Source organism: Camelus bactrianus, chromosome 7 (genome assembly GCF_048773025.1).
Source record: "Camelus bactrianus isolate YW-2024 breed Bactrian camel chromosome 7, ASM4877302v1, whole genome shotgun sequence".
In the NCBI taxonomy this organism is placed as follows: Eukaryota; Metazoa; Chordata; class Mammalia; order Artiodactyla; family Camelidae; genus Camelus; species Camelus bactrianus.
In genome coordinates, this window is record NC_133545.1 from 1406895 (window position 1) to 1421404 (window position 14510).

Genomic DNA, 14510 nt, shown 5'->3' on the forward strand with positions numbered 1-14510 from the left:
TATCTTACGTCCCCTGCGTTGCTTTCATCTTGACTTTGCCTAGGCATTTTCCCGTAGTCTAGCAACGGTTATTCTAAGAATACGATTTACTGTTGGTTATGTCACTAACGTGAGGCCGTCTCAGATTTGTCAGACTCTGGGCCACTTTGAGAAACGTTTGGGCTTGGACAGGCCAAAGGTGGAAGCAAGTGTCAGCTATCATCAAGAACATGCATAGCCAAGACGGTCGGCACTGCACGACCCTTTTCTTGGCAGCACTGTGACAGAAGAAGGTATTTAGTGATATCTTAACATCATGAGCTAGCAGAAAAGAATATGAATTCTACTGGTAACAGTGATGAAGTGATTTCTTCTAATAAGATACCAACAAGGTGTGAGAGACACCTTGTTACAATTTATTCAGCTTCTTGGGCCATATAATCACTTTTATGACTATAAAATGTGGCCCAAATAATGAGAAGATGAAGAGAGGAAATGAGGTGACTGAAGAGATACAAGCTAATATGCAGTATTAGTAGGTAAGGAATACTTACGAATAACAAACTGTAGACTACAGATCAGGTGTCATATGTTCTCTGAAATTTGGAGGGAGAGATTGCTCTGTGTAGATGATCCAGGTTTGTTAGCAGAAGGTGAGTTTAATGCATATGTGTTACTTGTGCAGCCACACACCTGTGGATGAAGGTGTCCCCGGGAGTAGAATCATAACATCTTATCTACCTTAAAATCTACCAATAACTTACAGCTAAAGTAGAAAAAAAAGGCCAAACCATTACTTTAGTTACATACAGCTTCATGTGCTGTTTCTAAAGCTGACTGTGTAGTATTCCCTGTCTTGCTTGTGGTCAATTATAATGAGTGTATTTTGCATTTTCAAATTTGTCTTGGATAGCAAAAGCCTCATATTCCTTCGTTCTGTGACTACCCACGTCTTTGTGGATCTGTCAGAAGTAAACAGGAACTATTAGTGTAACAACTGTCGGCATTGCGATGGGGCAGAAACAGAACTGAGTTCCTGAGCTTGTGGGCTGTCTGTCTCCTCCACAGACAGCAGCAGTGTTTGTTCACACCCGGGTGGGTGCTTTAGAGATTTCGTGTGCGGGCTTCAGCCTTGAGAAGCTCCCTGGGCTCCGTCTAGCCGTCAGTGGCCTCATGGCGACTGGCACTTGCTCGGAGGGTGGGGACCGTCCATCCTGTGAATTGTTAGGGGTCTTGAGCTTTAGTGACCGGATTGTTTGCCTGAGTGGCTAGAGATGATTACGGGCACTTGCCTGACCTCACATTCTCGATGACAGAGATAGCTTTGGTCAATTTAAAGTAGCAAGTGTAATCAGAATTTTAAAGAATTACTTAGATAATAGGTTTTCAAATCAGCTTTCTCTTAGCTATGTGCTAAATTTAAAAATTAAGTGAAAACACACTGTTTATACTAGAGGTATCTATTTCCCACCAGTCTTCATTGAGACTAAGTTGAGGACACTGAGTTGTTTAGGGAGATTGTTTTATTGCTTAATGTTACTTGAATTGTTTGTATACCCAGTTGGAGATTTGTATTTGTTTTTCAAAATACAACATTATATATTTTATGCTGAATGATTAGTGTCTGCCCTTTAAGGTATGAATGAACGTCAGTCCTATGTATTAAGAGAAGGCGTAAGGACGGCCTGATTATTAAAGAAGTGCTGGGCTCTGGGGAATCTTGGAAGCAAAGTATTTTCAATTCCAAACTAGTTTTTCAGCTTAAGTATAAAGCTGGGAAAAGTTGCCTTCAGCTACTAGTTTTCCTGAATCCGAAGAGGCGGGTGGGGCAGGATCAAAAATGCTCATTTGATCAAAGTTATTGGCTCTGAAGGGGCTCTTACCTGTGTGAGAAAGATGAAAGGTGTTGTTTTTATTGCATGCTAGTAACAGGGTGATTCTGAACTAATTGGTGGTGAACTGCCAATCACCTAAGGGGAATGCAAATAGATACTCTTACAGTTTCCTTTGAGGTAGTGAAATCTTATGTCGAGGCTGGAAGGAAAACGGAATAATACCGTTAAATTGACCTTAAATGAGCTGCTTTGTGGTTTTCTTGGAGAATCCCTTTTTCTTTTTCATGACTAGCCCAAACAGGTTTTGTCTGCCAATTTGACTTATTGACTAGACAATGCTGACTTGAACATTTTAGATTCATTTCGAAATAAAGTAATGATGATACTGTTCTTCAGGATGTTTTTGATGATTCTGTAGGTGCAACTTAAATTTGTGTGGCATTCCAGCATTTGTTTGCAGTGTGTCAAGATTCCTTACAGTGGCCATCATTTGCTTCCAGCCGTGTATAGTGGAATATTCTGCCCAGACAAGCTTACTTTTCTCACTTAGGTGACGAGATACATAGTAAAGGATGGTGGTGTCTTTGAAAATTGTGTTATTCCAGATGAATCTAGTCCTTTAATAAAAGCATGATTTCTTTGAGGACAATAAGAATGTAGTCTTGATTTCAGTGCAAGTCAGGCAGTGTTTATTAGCTGCCTGTTGTGTGCCTAGCACTGTGTCACCACAAAATAAAATACGGCATTTCAGAAATACCACCTTAGTTATTCCCCTTTGGAAAGTAACACATTGATTGGTCTAGACACCCCTGTTGAGCTTTGTAAACATCACGCTTCCAAGGCGGGCATTTGTGTCTTTTCACTTAGGTGTGAGTTCGCAGCAGCAGTTCTGTCTACTCTGGTTCCCTTTCAAAATTCGGAATGTTCATCAGATTACTTTTTCTAGCAGTGAACTGGTTACTGGGATAATCCTTTTCTTTACAAGTGTAGAGAATGAAATGTACTTTGGAATTTTATTTGAAATTTATCAGATATAGAAGTTAAATGCATTAACTAAAAATACACATCATATAATTTATAAAGAAATAGGATAAAAAGTAAAATATATTTATCTCTAAGACTGTTACATTCAAAGACACTTGAAAATCTTACAAAGCTATGCCATCTTACAGTAAATCTCTTTGTTATGCAGAAATAACCTATTAATTCCCTTTTGGGGAATGTTTCCCTTTTTGCTTTGGCTGCTAGAAACTTTAAACTAAATTTGTAATCCAAGTTTAGTAGTTTGGGGTCATGCTACCTGAATACCTCTGTACTATCTTTAACCCCATTCTCTTATATATTATATGTTGACAAATAAAATGATGTAACTCACAAGCTCTGGAGATAGCATGTAACATTTCAGTGCTTTTAAGACCCCGGGTTCTCCAGAAGAGAGCGTGCTGGATTTCTCTCTCTTTACTGGTGGACAGAGAGGAAAGGAAATGTAGAGGGGGCAGAACTTACCTTCCGTAGCAACCTGGGGCAGGACTGGAGTTCTGTGATTCCAGAAGAGGGCTTAGGGAAAAATGGCCTCTGACTGAACCCCTTATTGCATGTGCACCCTGCTGCCTTGTGCTGTTGGCCTGAATCCCCCTGGGCCTCTCTCCCTTGGAGAAAGGAGCATTGCTTGCATCTCGAGAGACACCAGAGCACTGAGTCCTCTTCCTCCTGAGTCAGTGCTCCTGGCCAGTTCATCGCTAGTCCCCAAGAGCGGAAATTGCTGGGCCCTCCAGATGTTTGTCACTGTGTGAGGGACTGTCTGCTCTCAGTAGGTGTGAAAGGAACAGTAGCAGCAGATAAAGGTGCCACTCGCTTAAGACTGAATGATGAAGGCGGAGCATCTCGGATGTGTGATTCCTACTGAAGTTAATAAATGGGAGAGACAAATAGGAGTTTGTACTTAGCCCCCAAAAGTAATACAGATTTTCGAAGAGATAGAATTAGAGCAGAAAAAAGACTGCCTAGAATATGGGAAAAGTAAAATTTGGTAGACAAAAGATGAAATAGTCCTTGTGGTAGACAGAATAATGGTCTCGCAAAGGTGTCCCAGTCCCAACCCCCAGGGCCTGTAACTACGTCCCCTCACCTAGCCAAAGGGATTTGGCAGTGTGATTAGGTGGGGTGTCTCGAGATTGTCCTGCGTGGTCTGGTAGGACCAGCGTCACCACAGTGTTGTTGTGAGTGCAGATGCAGCAGGAGGGTGAGAGAAGGAAATGTGGCAGTGGCAGAGGGTGGAGTGGCCTGAGCAGAGGACCGTGAGCCAGCGAGTACTGGCAGCCTCTTAGAGCCAGGAAGACAAACAGGTTCTCCCTGCGATTCTCTAGAAGGAACAGTCTGCTGACACCTTGATTTTAAACTTCCAAGCTCCAGAACTGTAAGAGAATACGTTTGTGTTGCTTTAAGCCACTAAGTTGTGGTCGTTTGTTACAGCAGCAATAGAAGGACAGTACAGTTCTTCTGAAGATTGAATTAATCCTTTGGTAGAATCAAGTGGAAGAACTATTTCATGTCACAGAACAAAAGTACGAAGAGAAGGAAGTCACTGATGAAACAATCAACTTGGGCTACAGAGCTGATACACCTAATCTAGAGAGTAGCCACCTAGAAGGAGAAAAAAGAAAAGGAGAGAAATTTAAGTAAATAAATAATAGAAGAAAATATGAATGAGCTGAGGGGAGACTTGAGTGTACCTTAAAAATTAGGTTACGGAGACCTAGGCAAGATTATTAAGCAGGAAGATCCAGAGTTATCCTATAAGATTCATGAATTCCAAGAATAATGATAATAATTTAAAAACTTACAAGTTTTTACATAGAAAAGTTACTTACAAAGGAGAGAGAGAGCAACGTCAAACTTCCTGTTCATAACCTGTTAAGGATGTTTGAATAAGATGTAGTCTTGCAGGGCAGGGAAGAGTGCAATTAAAAACTCATTTATTTCCAAAGATGTCATGTATGTATTAGGGCCCAAAAAGATACTCATTAATTTATTCATTTTATAACTGTGTATTTAGTGACTAATTTGTGCTAGGTCCCATTCTAGTTGTTAAGGATATGAAAGCTTCCATACTAATGGAAAAATTTAGTAGTACTCTCAAACTAAATGTTTTTAAAATAATCTCAACACAATCCAGAATTTAGGAAGGGAAGATGGAAAGCAATGAGAGCATGGCTTTGAAAAGCCTTGTGAACATTTCACCCTGGTGTGGGGAAGTTACCTAGTAAGATATTCCTGTGCGCTTATGAGAATGTGTGTTAAGAATGAGAAAGTAACCAACGAAGTGTCAAATTAACATGGGGAAGAAGAATAAACAGAAACTTCTCTTGCTGGGAAAAGAAGCAAAATAAAGCAAAATGAAATAAACAGAGATTATGAGATTACATGAAAGGAGAAAGAACACCAGTCTTCGTAATAAGCTAGCCTGTGGATGGCAGGATTCAGTCCCTGGATGTCACTGTTGAGCTGCTGGAAAACCCAATTTGAAGCCCATTCTGTGTGTAATCTTCTAATTGCATGAAATTATTTCCTTATTTTTTAAGCTACTTTGAGTTGAGTTTTCTGATTGAGTACAAAGCATCCTAATAATACACCCCATTTCACAGATGAGAACACTGAGGTTTTAGAGAACATAAACCTAAAAAAGAAGGAGAACTTGAGAGAAGAAAACCACAAAAATTTTTTTGGAATTTAGCAGACCTGAGAAAATTTTAGAAGTAACTAATTTAGCAGACCCAAGGAAGTTGAATACTAAACCATCTGTGCTTGATTTATATCTCAGAATCCCCAAAAGTCCCCAGACGTGGCACCACTGGGTGGGTACCTATGAAAGTGGGGTTGAAGTGGAACGAGTTAAGCTAAGGAGGCTGGTGGAAAAGTCTGCTTATGAAGTGATTTGACCCCACATCATTTCCCTTCACCCAGGGCCCCAGACCACCGCCTCCTCCCCGCTCCAGCAGAGGAGGGGGGTTATTCTCAGGGAGAGTGAGACTGGCCTGGGTGCGGCTGTTGGGGGCTGGGAACTGGAGGGGTGCTCACAGGCTGAGTGTGTGGGCCCCCGCCTCCCTTTACGTGGGCAGCCAAGCTTTCCTGCCCCAAGGGAGAGACGGAAGAGTCTCCCCCAGCGATCTGTCCAGCCCAGGAGGGAAGCCTCACAGCCTCCTGGCAACTGGGTGTCCATGAAAAACCCACCAGGATGACCCAACGGTGCCACCCATGCTATCTTAGAGTTTCAAATCATCATTTTTCTTGCTTCCTTCGCAAGTACGAACAGACAACTAAGACTTACCAGACTTAAGAGGAAGACCTCGGCTGTGAAAGCAGAGGCCAAAGCAAACAAACAAACAAACACACACCAGGGGGAGACAGAATATGCACAGGGTAGGAACGTCCCTGAGAAGGACAAGGATTCCATAAAATGGATGAGCTAGTGAACAGAAAGGGCTTCTTGAAATTTAGAAATGATAATATATCTAAAACATTGGAAGATCAAGAAAATAGGTCAAAATGACAAAAATAGGGAAGAGTTAAGAATATTAGAGACCCAGTTCAGAAAATCTACCATACGACTAATAGGACTTGCAAATGGAAGAGGAGAGAAAATGGGATGGGAGAAATGACAAATCAAGAAGATCTCTCAGCTCTAAAGGACGTGAACGTGGAGACTGAAAGTGCTCACCCAGGGCCCAGCGTGCAACATGGACGACTCCCCAGCCCGGGGCACAGGCCTTCCACAGCTCTGGGGACAAGGAGAAGCAGCGCGCGCGCGGGCACAGGAGGAGGAAGTCAAGACTGGAAGCTGGAGGACAGTGGAGCAGTGACTTCACGGTTTGGAGGAATAATTAGTTTTGACCTAACTAGTAAATAATGATGAACTGGTAAGCACTGAATAAGAAGGTTCCCTTCTATTTCTTGATTTTCCAGCTTTAAGTATTAACTGTTAACCTTCCAGCTATGGAAGATGAGGATTTAATCTCTGTAGACCACACACCTTTTCATTCCTCATTTATATTTTTTAAATATAAAAAATAATTTATATTTAATAAAACTTTAATATTCAGACTTGTATAGTTTCAAAAAAATTTCCTCCCATTTACCTTTTCTTTGCAAGATACTGAAATAAAGACATTTGAAAGGAAAGTTAAGAGCATAAAAAACTAAGTAAATGAAAGCCAAAGGTTAGTTCTTAAGAGTGGGAAGAAGAATGTTACTGAAGAAAGGAAAGCCCATCGCAGTTTATTACACAGGTGAGCGGTGAATAATAGAGTTTGTATTGTAATAATGTAGACATTGAATGTCGGTCTAACCAAAGTTACCAATACGATGATGAAGGAAGGAGAAGGTGAAAACAGAGAAAAGCATTTAAGACAGTGAGGTCCGCAAGGAACATGTCACAGTCTTAAAGGGTCCCAGATCTTAGCGGACAGGACCTACTGTGCAGCACAGGGAACTGTGTTCAGTATCTTGTAATAACCTATGATGGAAAATAATCTGAAAAAGAATATGTATGTATTTGTGTGTGTATAACTGAATCACTTTGCTGTACACCTGAAACTAACACAACATTGTAAATCAAATATACTTCAATTTAAAAAAATCTTAGCAAACAAGTACAAGCACATAATGAAAACATTCTTAAAAACTGAGAAAAAACTGATCAAAGTACAGTTGTAGTGGGGAATTTTAATTTGTCCATTTCAGAACTTAACAGATGAAATAGAATACAGAGATATATAAACCATTGGAGAAATAAGCAGAAAATTTGAATATGGTATGCATATTAAAGTAATAATACGAAAACATTTTTTACCCATTATACTGGCAAAAATTCAAGAGTTATAATGTCCAGTGCCAGGGAAGAGATTGGAAAATACAGATCTCCCTTGACTTACAACACGGTTACGTTCTGGTAAACCCATCGTAAATTGAAAATACCGTAAGCCAAAATGCACTTAATCCTCCTGAGCTCCTGAGCACCATCGCTTAGCCTGGTCTACCTGAGGTGCCTGCAGAGAGCTTAGTTAGCCTGCAGTCAGGCCAAACCATCTGACATCAAGCATATTTTATAATAAAGTGTTGATAGAAATGTAAATTATTACAATAATGTATTAGAAGAAATCACAATATTTGGGGAGAAGTAGCCTTTAAATATCTCTTAATACTGTAAATGCTCATATCCTTTGGCTCAGCAGTCTGAATTTTGGGAATCTGTCCTACAGCAGTAATAGAACCAGAATGTACTCGGTGTGCAGAGAAAAATGTTTATAGTGGCAAAAAATTGAGGAAAATCTTAATATAAATGGAATAAATCTGAATAAAATTGAAGTACATTCATACTCTGGAATTATTATTTAGCTGTAGAAGTTGGGACTATCTGTCATGTCAACGTGAACATACTAACTAGGAAGGTGAGTGGTGAAATAATGTCTGGTTTGACCCATTCTATGAAATATGTATTAAAGCCTTAACTGTGGTGTATATGCGTGTCTGAGTGTGTGCAGGAAGCTGAAGAATGCACCAGCCATGCTGCTGACAGTCGCCACTTCAGGGAGAGGGGCTGGGCTGGGGAAGAGGAGATCTTGATTTTCTTTCACTTTTAATAATAAGCACATGATACTTTTGTAAATAATAAAAAAATTAATAATAGATCAAGTAAGAATTTTACCAAAATAAGAAATTTTCTAAGAAACATGTAGTGTTTAATCAGCAAGAACTTGAAAGTTTTAAGGGGTAAAGAAGTGGATGCACTTTTCTGTGAATCACAGCAGCCTTTGTTCTCATTTTCAGAGATCAGGACTTGCAGTGTGTTATTTTGTATTTTCATTACATGAGAGGGCTGCCTGTTCTGGGGTTCTGTTGTTACAGTTCTAACATATTTTTGCTTTTGGTAGGACTGTCTTCGTCAGTGGAATACAATATGATGGAGTTGGAACAAGAACTTGAAAATGTGAAGACTCTTAAGACAAAATTAGGTATTGTGCTTTTTTCCCTTGCCTTATGTATTGGTCTTGGTTTCTTATTAAAGACTTTACTGTAGTCTGAAATATTTTTAAAAATTATGAAATCTCTAGTTTATGTTATAAACTTTTCAGTCTGTCCAAAGCCGTTTAGTAAAGGATGTCTTTTAGTTTGGGGAGAGGATAAGTACATATATATTTACTTTTTCTGTTGTGTTTTTTTGTATGTGTACAGAATGACTTTTCAGAGATGCTGATTTTCAGAAATGTCACTCCACCATCTTTTCACTTGCATTACTTCTAATAAAGTAGTCTTCTGTTCTTATCTTTTAATGTCTTTTTCTTTGTATTTATCCTTTTTTGAGATCTGTGACACCTCATGGGTGTATGGCTTAATGTCTTTCATCCATTTGGGAAATTGTTGGCCATTATCTCATCCAATATTGCTTCTGCTCATTCTCTTTTATTTCCTCAGGCTCCAGTTACACATATGCTGGATCTTTTAACTCTTATATGTTTCCCTATATATTTTCTCTCCTTTTGTATGTGCTTCAGTCTGTGATATTTCTACCGATCTTTCCTCCATCTCTCTTTCACTCTTCAGCTAAGTCATAACTGTTGTCAAAACTATGTGTTGAACTCTGAATTTTAGTTAGTGTTTTTTCAGTTCTTGAATTTCCATTTGATTACTTTTCTAGATTCAAATTGTGACGTTTGCCATTTTGTTTACTTGAACATTTTAATCCGTTGTTTTAAGGTCTCTTTCAGTTAGGTCCAATATCCAGATCCACTGCAAGTCCGTTTCTGTTGTCTCCTTTTCCTTTGTCCAGTCTCCTGATGATGTTGGATCGAATGTCAGACGTTTCTCGTACAAAAATTGTGGACACTCTGGATGATGTTTTGTTTTTGAGAGGATTTCCTTTTGCTTCTGGTGGGCAGTTAGTGTAGGGACGGATCAGTCTAATCTGTCGGGGCTTGAGGTCATTCGGGACCAGGATTTGGTCTTGACGAGGGCTTGTCTGTTTCGAGGTTGGCCTTCCTCCTTGGGTATAGCTTTTCCTTGATCCTGACTGAGAGCCTGGCTGTTTTGTGGTCTCTGTGATCCATCTTCTTCATGAGCCCTGCACTCTGATTTTTACCTCTCGGGAAGCTTGAGCCTGACAGAGCTTTGCTTTGCTTCTCTGTCTCCTGCTCCGCCTTCTGCTCGTCTTCTTAGCTTCTGCGGCCCTGACGCTGGGCAGCGGAAGTAGCTGAGTGTCGGACTCACCTTTCCTCTGTGCCCAGTGCCTCTCAAACGCTGGCCACCTTGAGTGTGGAGTGTGCTGCAAGCTTTGCTTTAGCGTCATTTTCTTCTGCCCACAGACTTGGGCCTTATTTCCAGCCGCGTGGCCCTGGGCCAGTTCTGTGCTGGAAGACACCGTGCAGGGAGAGTAGTGCCCGCTGGCGGGCTCCCTCCAGCTCATTTCACAGAATCGGCCCCTCGCCTCCGTCATCACGGAAGCACTCTGATACCTTCATACGGGTTTTTTTTTAAGTTAAGTTTGACCCATCCTTTTCCAGTTGTCCCATGGCATAAGGATTGGTGTGGTGTAAGGTAGACCATTGTTGCTGGAAGCAGAAGTTTGCCTCCAGCCTGTAGGAAACTGGAAGTGTTACCTTGGGGTGTGGGACTGGAGGGGTTCTTACTCATGTTACCTGATTTTTTCGGATCTCTGTCAGATGTGTGTAAATCTGTCAGTATGCAACATGTCAATAAAAAAAGCAGTGCAAGTATTTCTGTGTTTTCAGAGTAAGCTGCACTTTCACAATGTATGTCACTAACAGTTGAAAGGTCTTCAGTGTTAGAATTTAAATGTAAGATTGGGCTGTTTAACATAGCAAACTGATTTTAAAGTTCTGATTTTTATGGCTTGTGGAGGAAAATTAAAAATAATTTATGTCTTTGGGAAAAATTATTTATGTAAAAATAATCCTTACTGGTTATAGTAGTAAGGGATGAAAATGTGGATCTGGAGAGAATTTTTGTAAATTACTGAAATGTTTGATATTTTGTTTTTCCTTCTAATAGAGAGGCGCAAAAAGGCTTCAGCGTGGGAAAGAAATTTGGTGTATCCTGCAGTTATGGTTCTCCTTCTTATTGAGACAGTAAGAATTTATTTGCCTAGTTAAATAAAGCAAATTATTTTTTACTTTAGCATTTGTGTATGGCAACTCCCTCAGCTAAATGGTTTCAGGTAAACTGGTTTTCTATCAACGGGATTAAAATCCACCTATGCCTTTATTTGTAAAAACTCAGTAGAGCAAAAGATGAAATTAATGGTAATTTTTAAGAAGTCCTCAAGATTGCCTATTTCCTCATAAAAGCAGGAAATGCATTCTTTTGTTTCAGTTGAAAATTAAGAAGAGACAAGGTGTTGCAGATACCCTGCTGCAAACTTTGTGACAGGATATGAGAATTTTACTAAGTTAGTTCTGATAACAGTTTAACCATTTTTAAAATCTGTGGACTTGTAGGTTTCCAGTTGGTGAAATCAGTTAGTAAATGGATCTATATTGTTAGCTTTTGTCTTAAGCTTTGAGATTATAATACTTTGCAGAATTGTAAAGAATTTACTCTGGAGTTTATAGTCTCATTACTTCTTTAAGTTTATGTGTAGAATTTTGGTCTTAACTGCTTTTCCACTACTCTGAAGCATACATTTGGTTGGTTACTTAGGTTTTAATATATATGTTTTGGCAGAGTATCTTTGAAATTAAAACCTGACGGCTTACTTTTTATGTTGTAGTCTATTTCAGTCCTCTTGGTGGCTTGTAATATTCTTTGCCTGTTGGTTGATGAAACAGCAATGCCAAAGGGAACAAGGGTAAAGTAAAACGCTTTAAAGTGCCTTTCTTTTGTGTTAGTGTTCTGTATGTACACCCTGAGTGCTTCAGGTAAGTGAATGAGAGCATTCCCCTTTCTGCATACATCCGCTTCAGTTTGTATGAGTTTCTTTATGCAGTGAGCTTTCAGAGCAGTGTTTATGAACTCCAGTTTTTGTTTCTGATTTCTTAATTTGGATTGTCTGAGGCTTTTACCAGGTTTCAGAGTTTCATACTTTGTATCAGAGTTTATCTTTGTTTTACTGAAATTCTTATTTGTGATCCTTTAAGAAAATGTATACTCTGTGAAATACAAGGAAGGAGTTTATCAGATGGATTCATTGTGTTTGCAAAAGATCCAGATGTATGGTTGTAAGGGCTCGTGCTTCCGAAGAGTCAGGTGTTTTATGAACCTGAGTCAAAATGTTCAGTTACTGGAGGAGAGTCAGATGCACATCTTTTTCATGAATTAATACTCTCTCTTCTTTAAAAATTTGTGATTTTATTAAATGCCATCAATTAGTCTATTTAAATATATTCTCCATATGGAAGGTAGTCTCCTCTAAATATTCATATACGGCATCCTTTTTCTACGTATCTCTATAAACTTTTGGATACTTAAAGTAGCATTTAAGTTTTGACATTTTATTACACTTTTCAAAGTTAGCACCTTTCCCATTTCCCATAGAAATGACTTCAAAACTCTTTCAGACTTTTGATGCTTTAGGGGAAGGAAAAAATTGTTCTTAACCCTTTCTAGGTTCTCCTGGCTGGTCTAAGAATTAAAATGACGTGAGACAGATTAACAGGAGAAAATAGATTTTAATTATGTGTATATAAGAACAGTGAGACCCCAGGGCAAGCTGAGCAGTTGAGGCTTCTGTGGCACCTGAGAGAAGGAGAAGGGAGAGGGGCTTGGGACTTGGAAGAGGAGGGAGGCAATTCTCATGCAGATGGAAGAGCAGATGGGCCACAGAGAGGACTCTGGTCCCCAGGTTCTGCCAGGTGGCCTCTGCCCCGAGCCGGGACTCTCTGTGGACGTCTCTGGTGACAGGGCCCCTCCAACCCAGTCCTTTCTCTCAATTCTTTCAGGCAGTTAAGGGGTGAGTGGGTAGGGGCAAGAGGGAAGGCTTCCTGAGTCTTCTGTTCCTTAAAAACAATCAGCCCGAGATAACCCTCGTGCTGGCACGTTTGAGGGGGCAGGTTTTGCGTCCTCCGTGCCACTTCTTTCTCTGAACCACCTCCTACACCTTTTCTCCCATAGAAAAAAGCCAATATCTATATTTAGTCCTTTCCTTCAGTCCAAGATGAAGAGACTGTTCTTTCAAAGGCTAATTCTTTCAGCACGATTCTCAGTTTGGCTCCCTGCCCCCGGCCTTTCAGGACCTGGTGCCATTTGTTACTGCCACTGTCTCCATGCCACTGTGAGCCTCCCAGCACTCTCCAGGTGCCTCACTGCGCTGACGAGCAACCGTGAACAGTCCTCCTCCATCTACCGCCCTGGCTTGGTCTTCTTTTAGACCCTAATCCATTGACTGAGCAGGAAGTCAACTACTGTGTTGACTTCCATCCCTTTCTTGGCCCATTTTCACATATACCGCACACTAGGTAAGGCCCAAGCCCCGTGGTGCTGTGTTGTACCATCCCCCTTAGTACATAGCACGAGGGACTCACACATGGTAGGCGCTGTATGATTGTGTCCATAAATCAGATCCTCCTAATCCTGCCTGGGGGCCTTCTCTTGAGACAGAGAATATTTCCAAAATGTTGCCATCCCAATTAATAAGCTTTCTATTAGCAGTCTTCATTTTTTCTTCAGAAGGTTGACAAAAGTTGATAAATTCTTTGCCCTTACCTCATTTATGTATGCAGTTTCCATTGGTGTTCTTCTTTATGTCTAAATACGATTGTGTAAATAATATGTATGATATTATTCATTGGTTTATTTTTTCTTAGGCTGACTTTACGTTCTGGTTTATCTGTCAGATATAATTGAAGCTGATAGCAAAATAGTAGTTCTATTCAGAGAGTTCCTTTAATTAGTAAGCTTTGAAAAAATTTTTCCTCTTTCAGTAAGAAATGATGTTTTGCCTATCTGGTTTCATTAGTAAATATTACTTTTTCCCCTTATTTTGTTAAGTTCTAGATAAAGATAGATTTTGAGAATAGCTGTAATGTTTAGGGAAAAATGTATAGCATTGTGTTTGAAAAATCCCTGTTAATTAAATCTGAATTCCCAAAGAAGATTTGGGGAAAGGAAACTTGCAAGAGTAGAAACAGGATATGCACATTCAACTGTCTTTCTTTGCTTGCTTCAATTTTGACATACTTTAATTGTGTAGTGTTTATATCGTTGCCTCAGGGTTCAGACAATTATATGCCCTATTCTTATTGTACTATTATATTAAAAAATTTCTTCCAAGAATATTTAGGATTTAACAATAAGTATAATCATACCATTTTGAGAAGTAACTTAAAAGACATTTGAGAACTGAGCTTGTTGGAAGTGTTAACTTGTGGTTGAGTTAGTTGATGAACTCAGTCTCCTGTCACAGTTCATTTTCCTTTGAAAGCCTAGGTGTTATTCCGGGGTATTAAACATTCCTGATTTCAACTGTCTTATGTTTATGAAACAACACTTTTAGGGAAACCAAATATAATGGTGTCATTGAATTCTGAAAAGTGTTTTTTTTCCCCCAGGGGCCTGGAATAGGAAATGCTTCTCTCTCTGCCTTTGGCTTTGTGGGAGCTGCACTTGAAATCATTTTGATTTTGTATCCTTTCTCTGACTGAAGTTTCTGTCTGTTAGCAATTTTTTTGTCCAGTTTTCTGGGACAGT

General features: G+C 39.7%; 1 protein-coding gene across 6 annotated transcripts in view; it reads left to right on the forward strand.

The window, feature by feature from the left end:
- LMBR1 (limb development membrane protein 1) overlaps window positions 1-14510 on the forward strand; it is a 122399-nt gene that overhangs the window by 81464 nt on the left and 26425 nt on the right. For all 6 annotated transcript variants that reach the window (XR_006727641.2, XM_074366654.1, XM_074366653.1 and 3 more), the window contains 4 exons: window positions 8744-8824; window positions 10878-10954; window positions 11596-11673; window positions 14372-14445. Coding sequence is in view for 5 of the 6 variants with exons in the window: in XM_074366654.1 (XP_074222755.1) it covers window positions 8744-8824; window positions 10878-10954; window positions 11596-11673; window positions 14372-14445 (310 nt within the window). In the remaining variant the exon portion in view is untranslated. The remainder of the gene's footprint in view (window positions 1-8743; window positions 8825-10877; window positions 10955-11595; window positions 11674-14371; window positions 14446-14510) is intronic.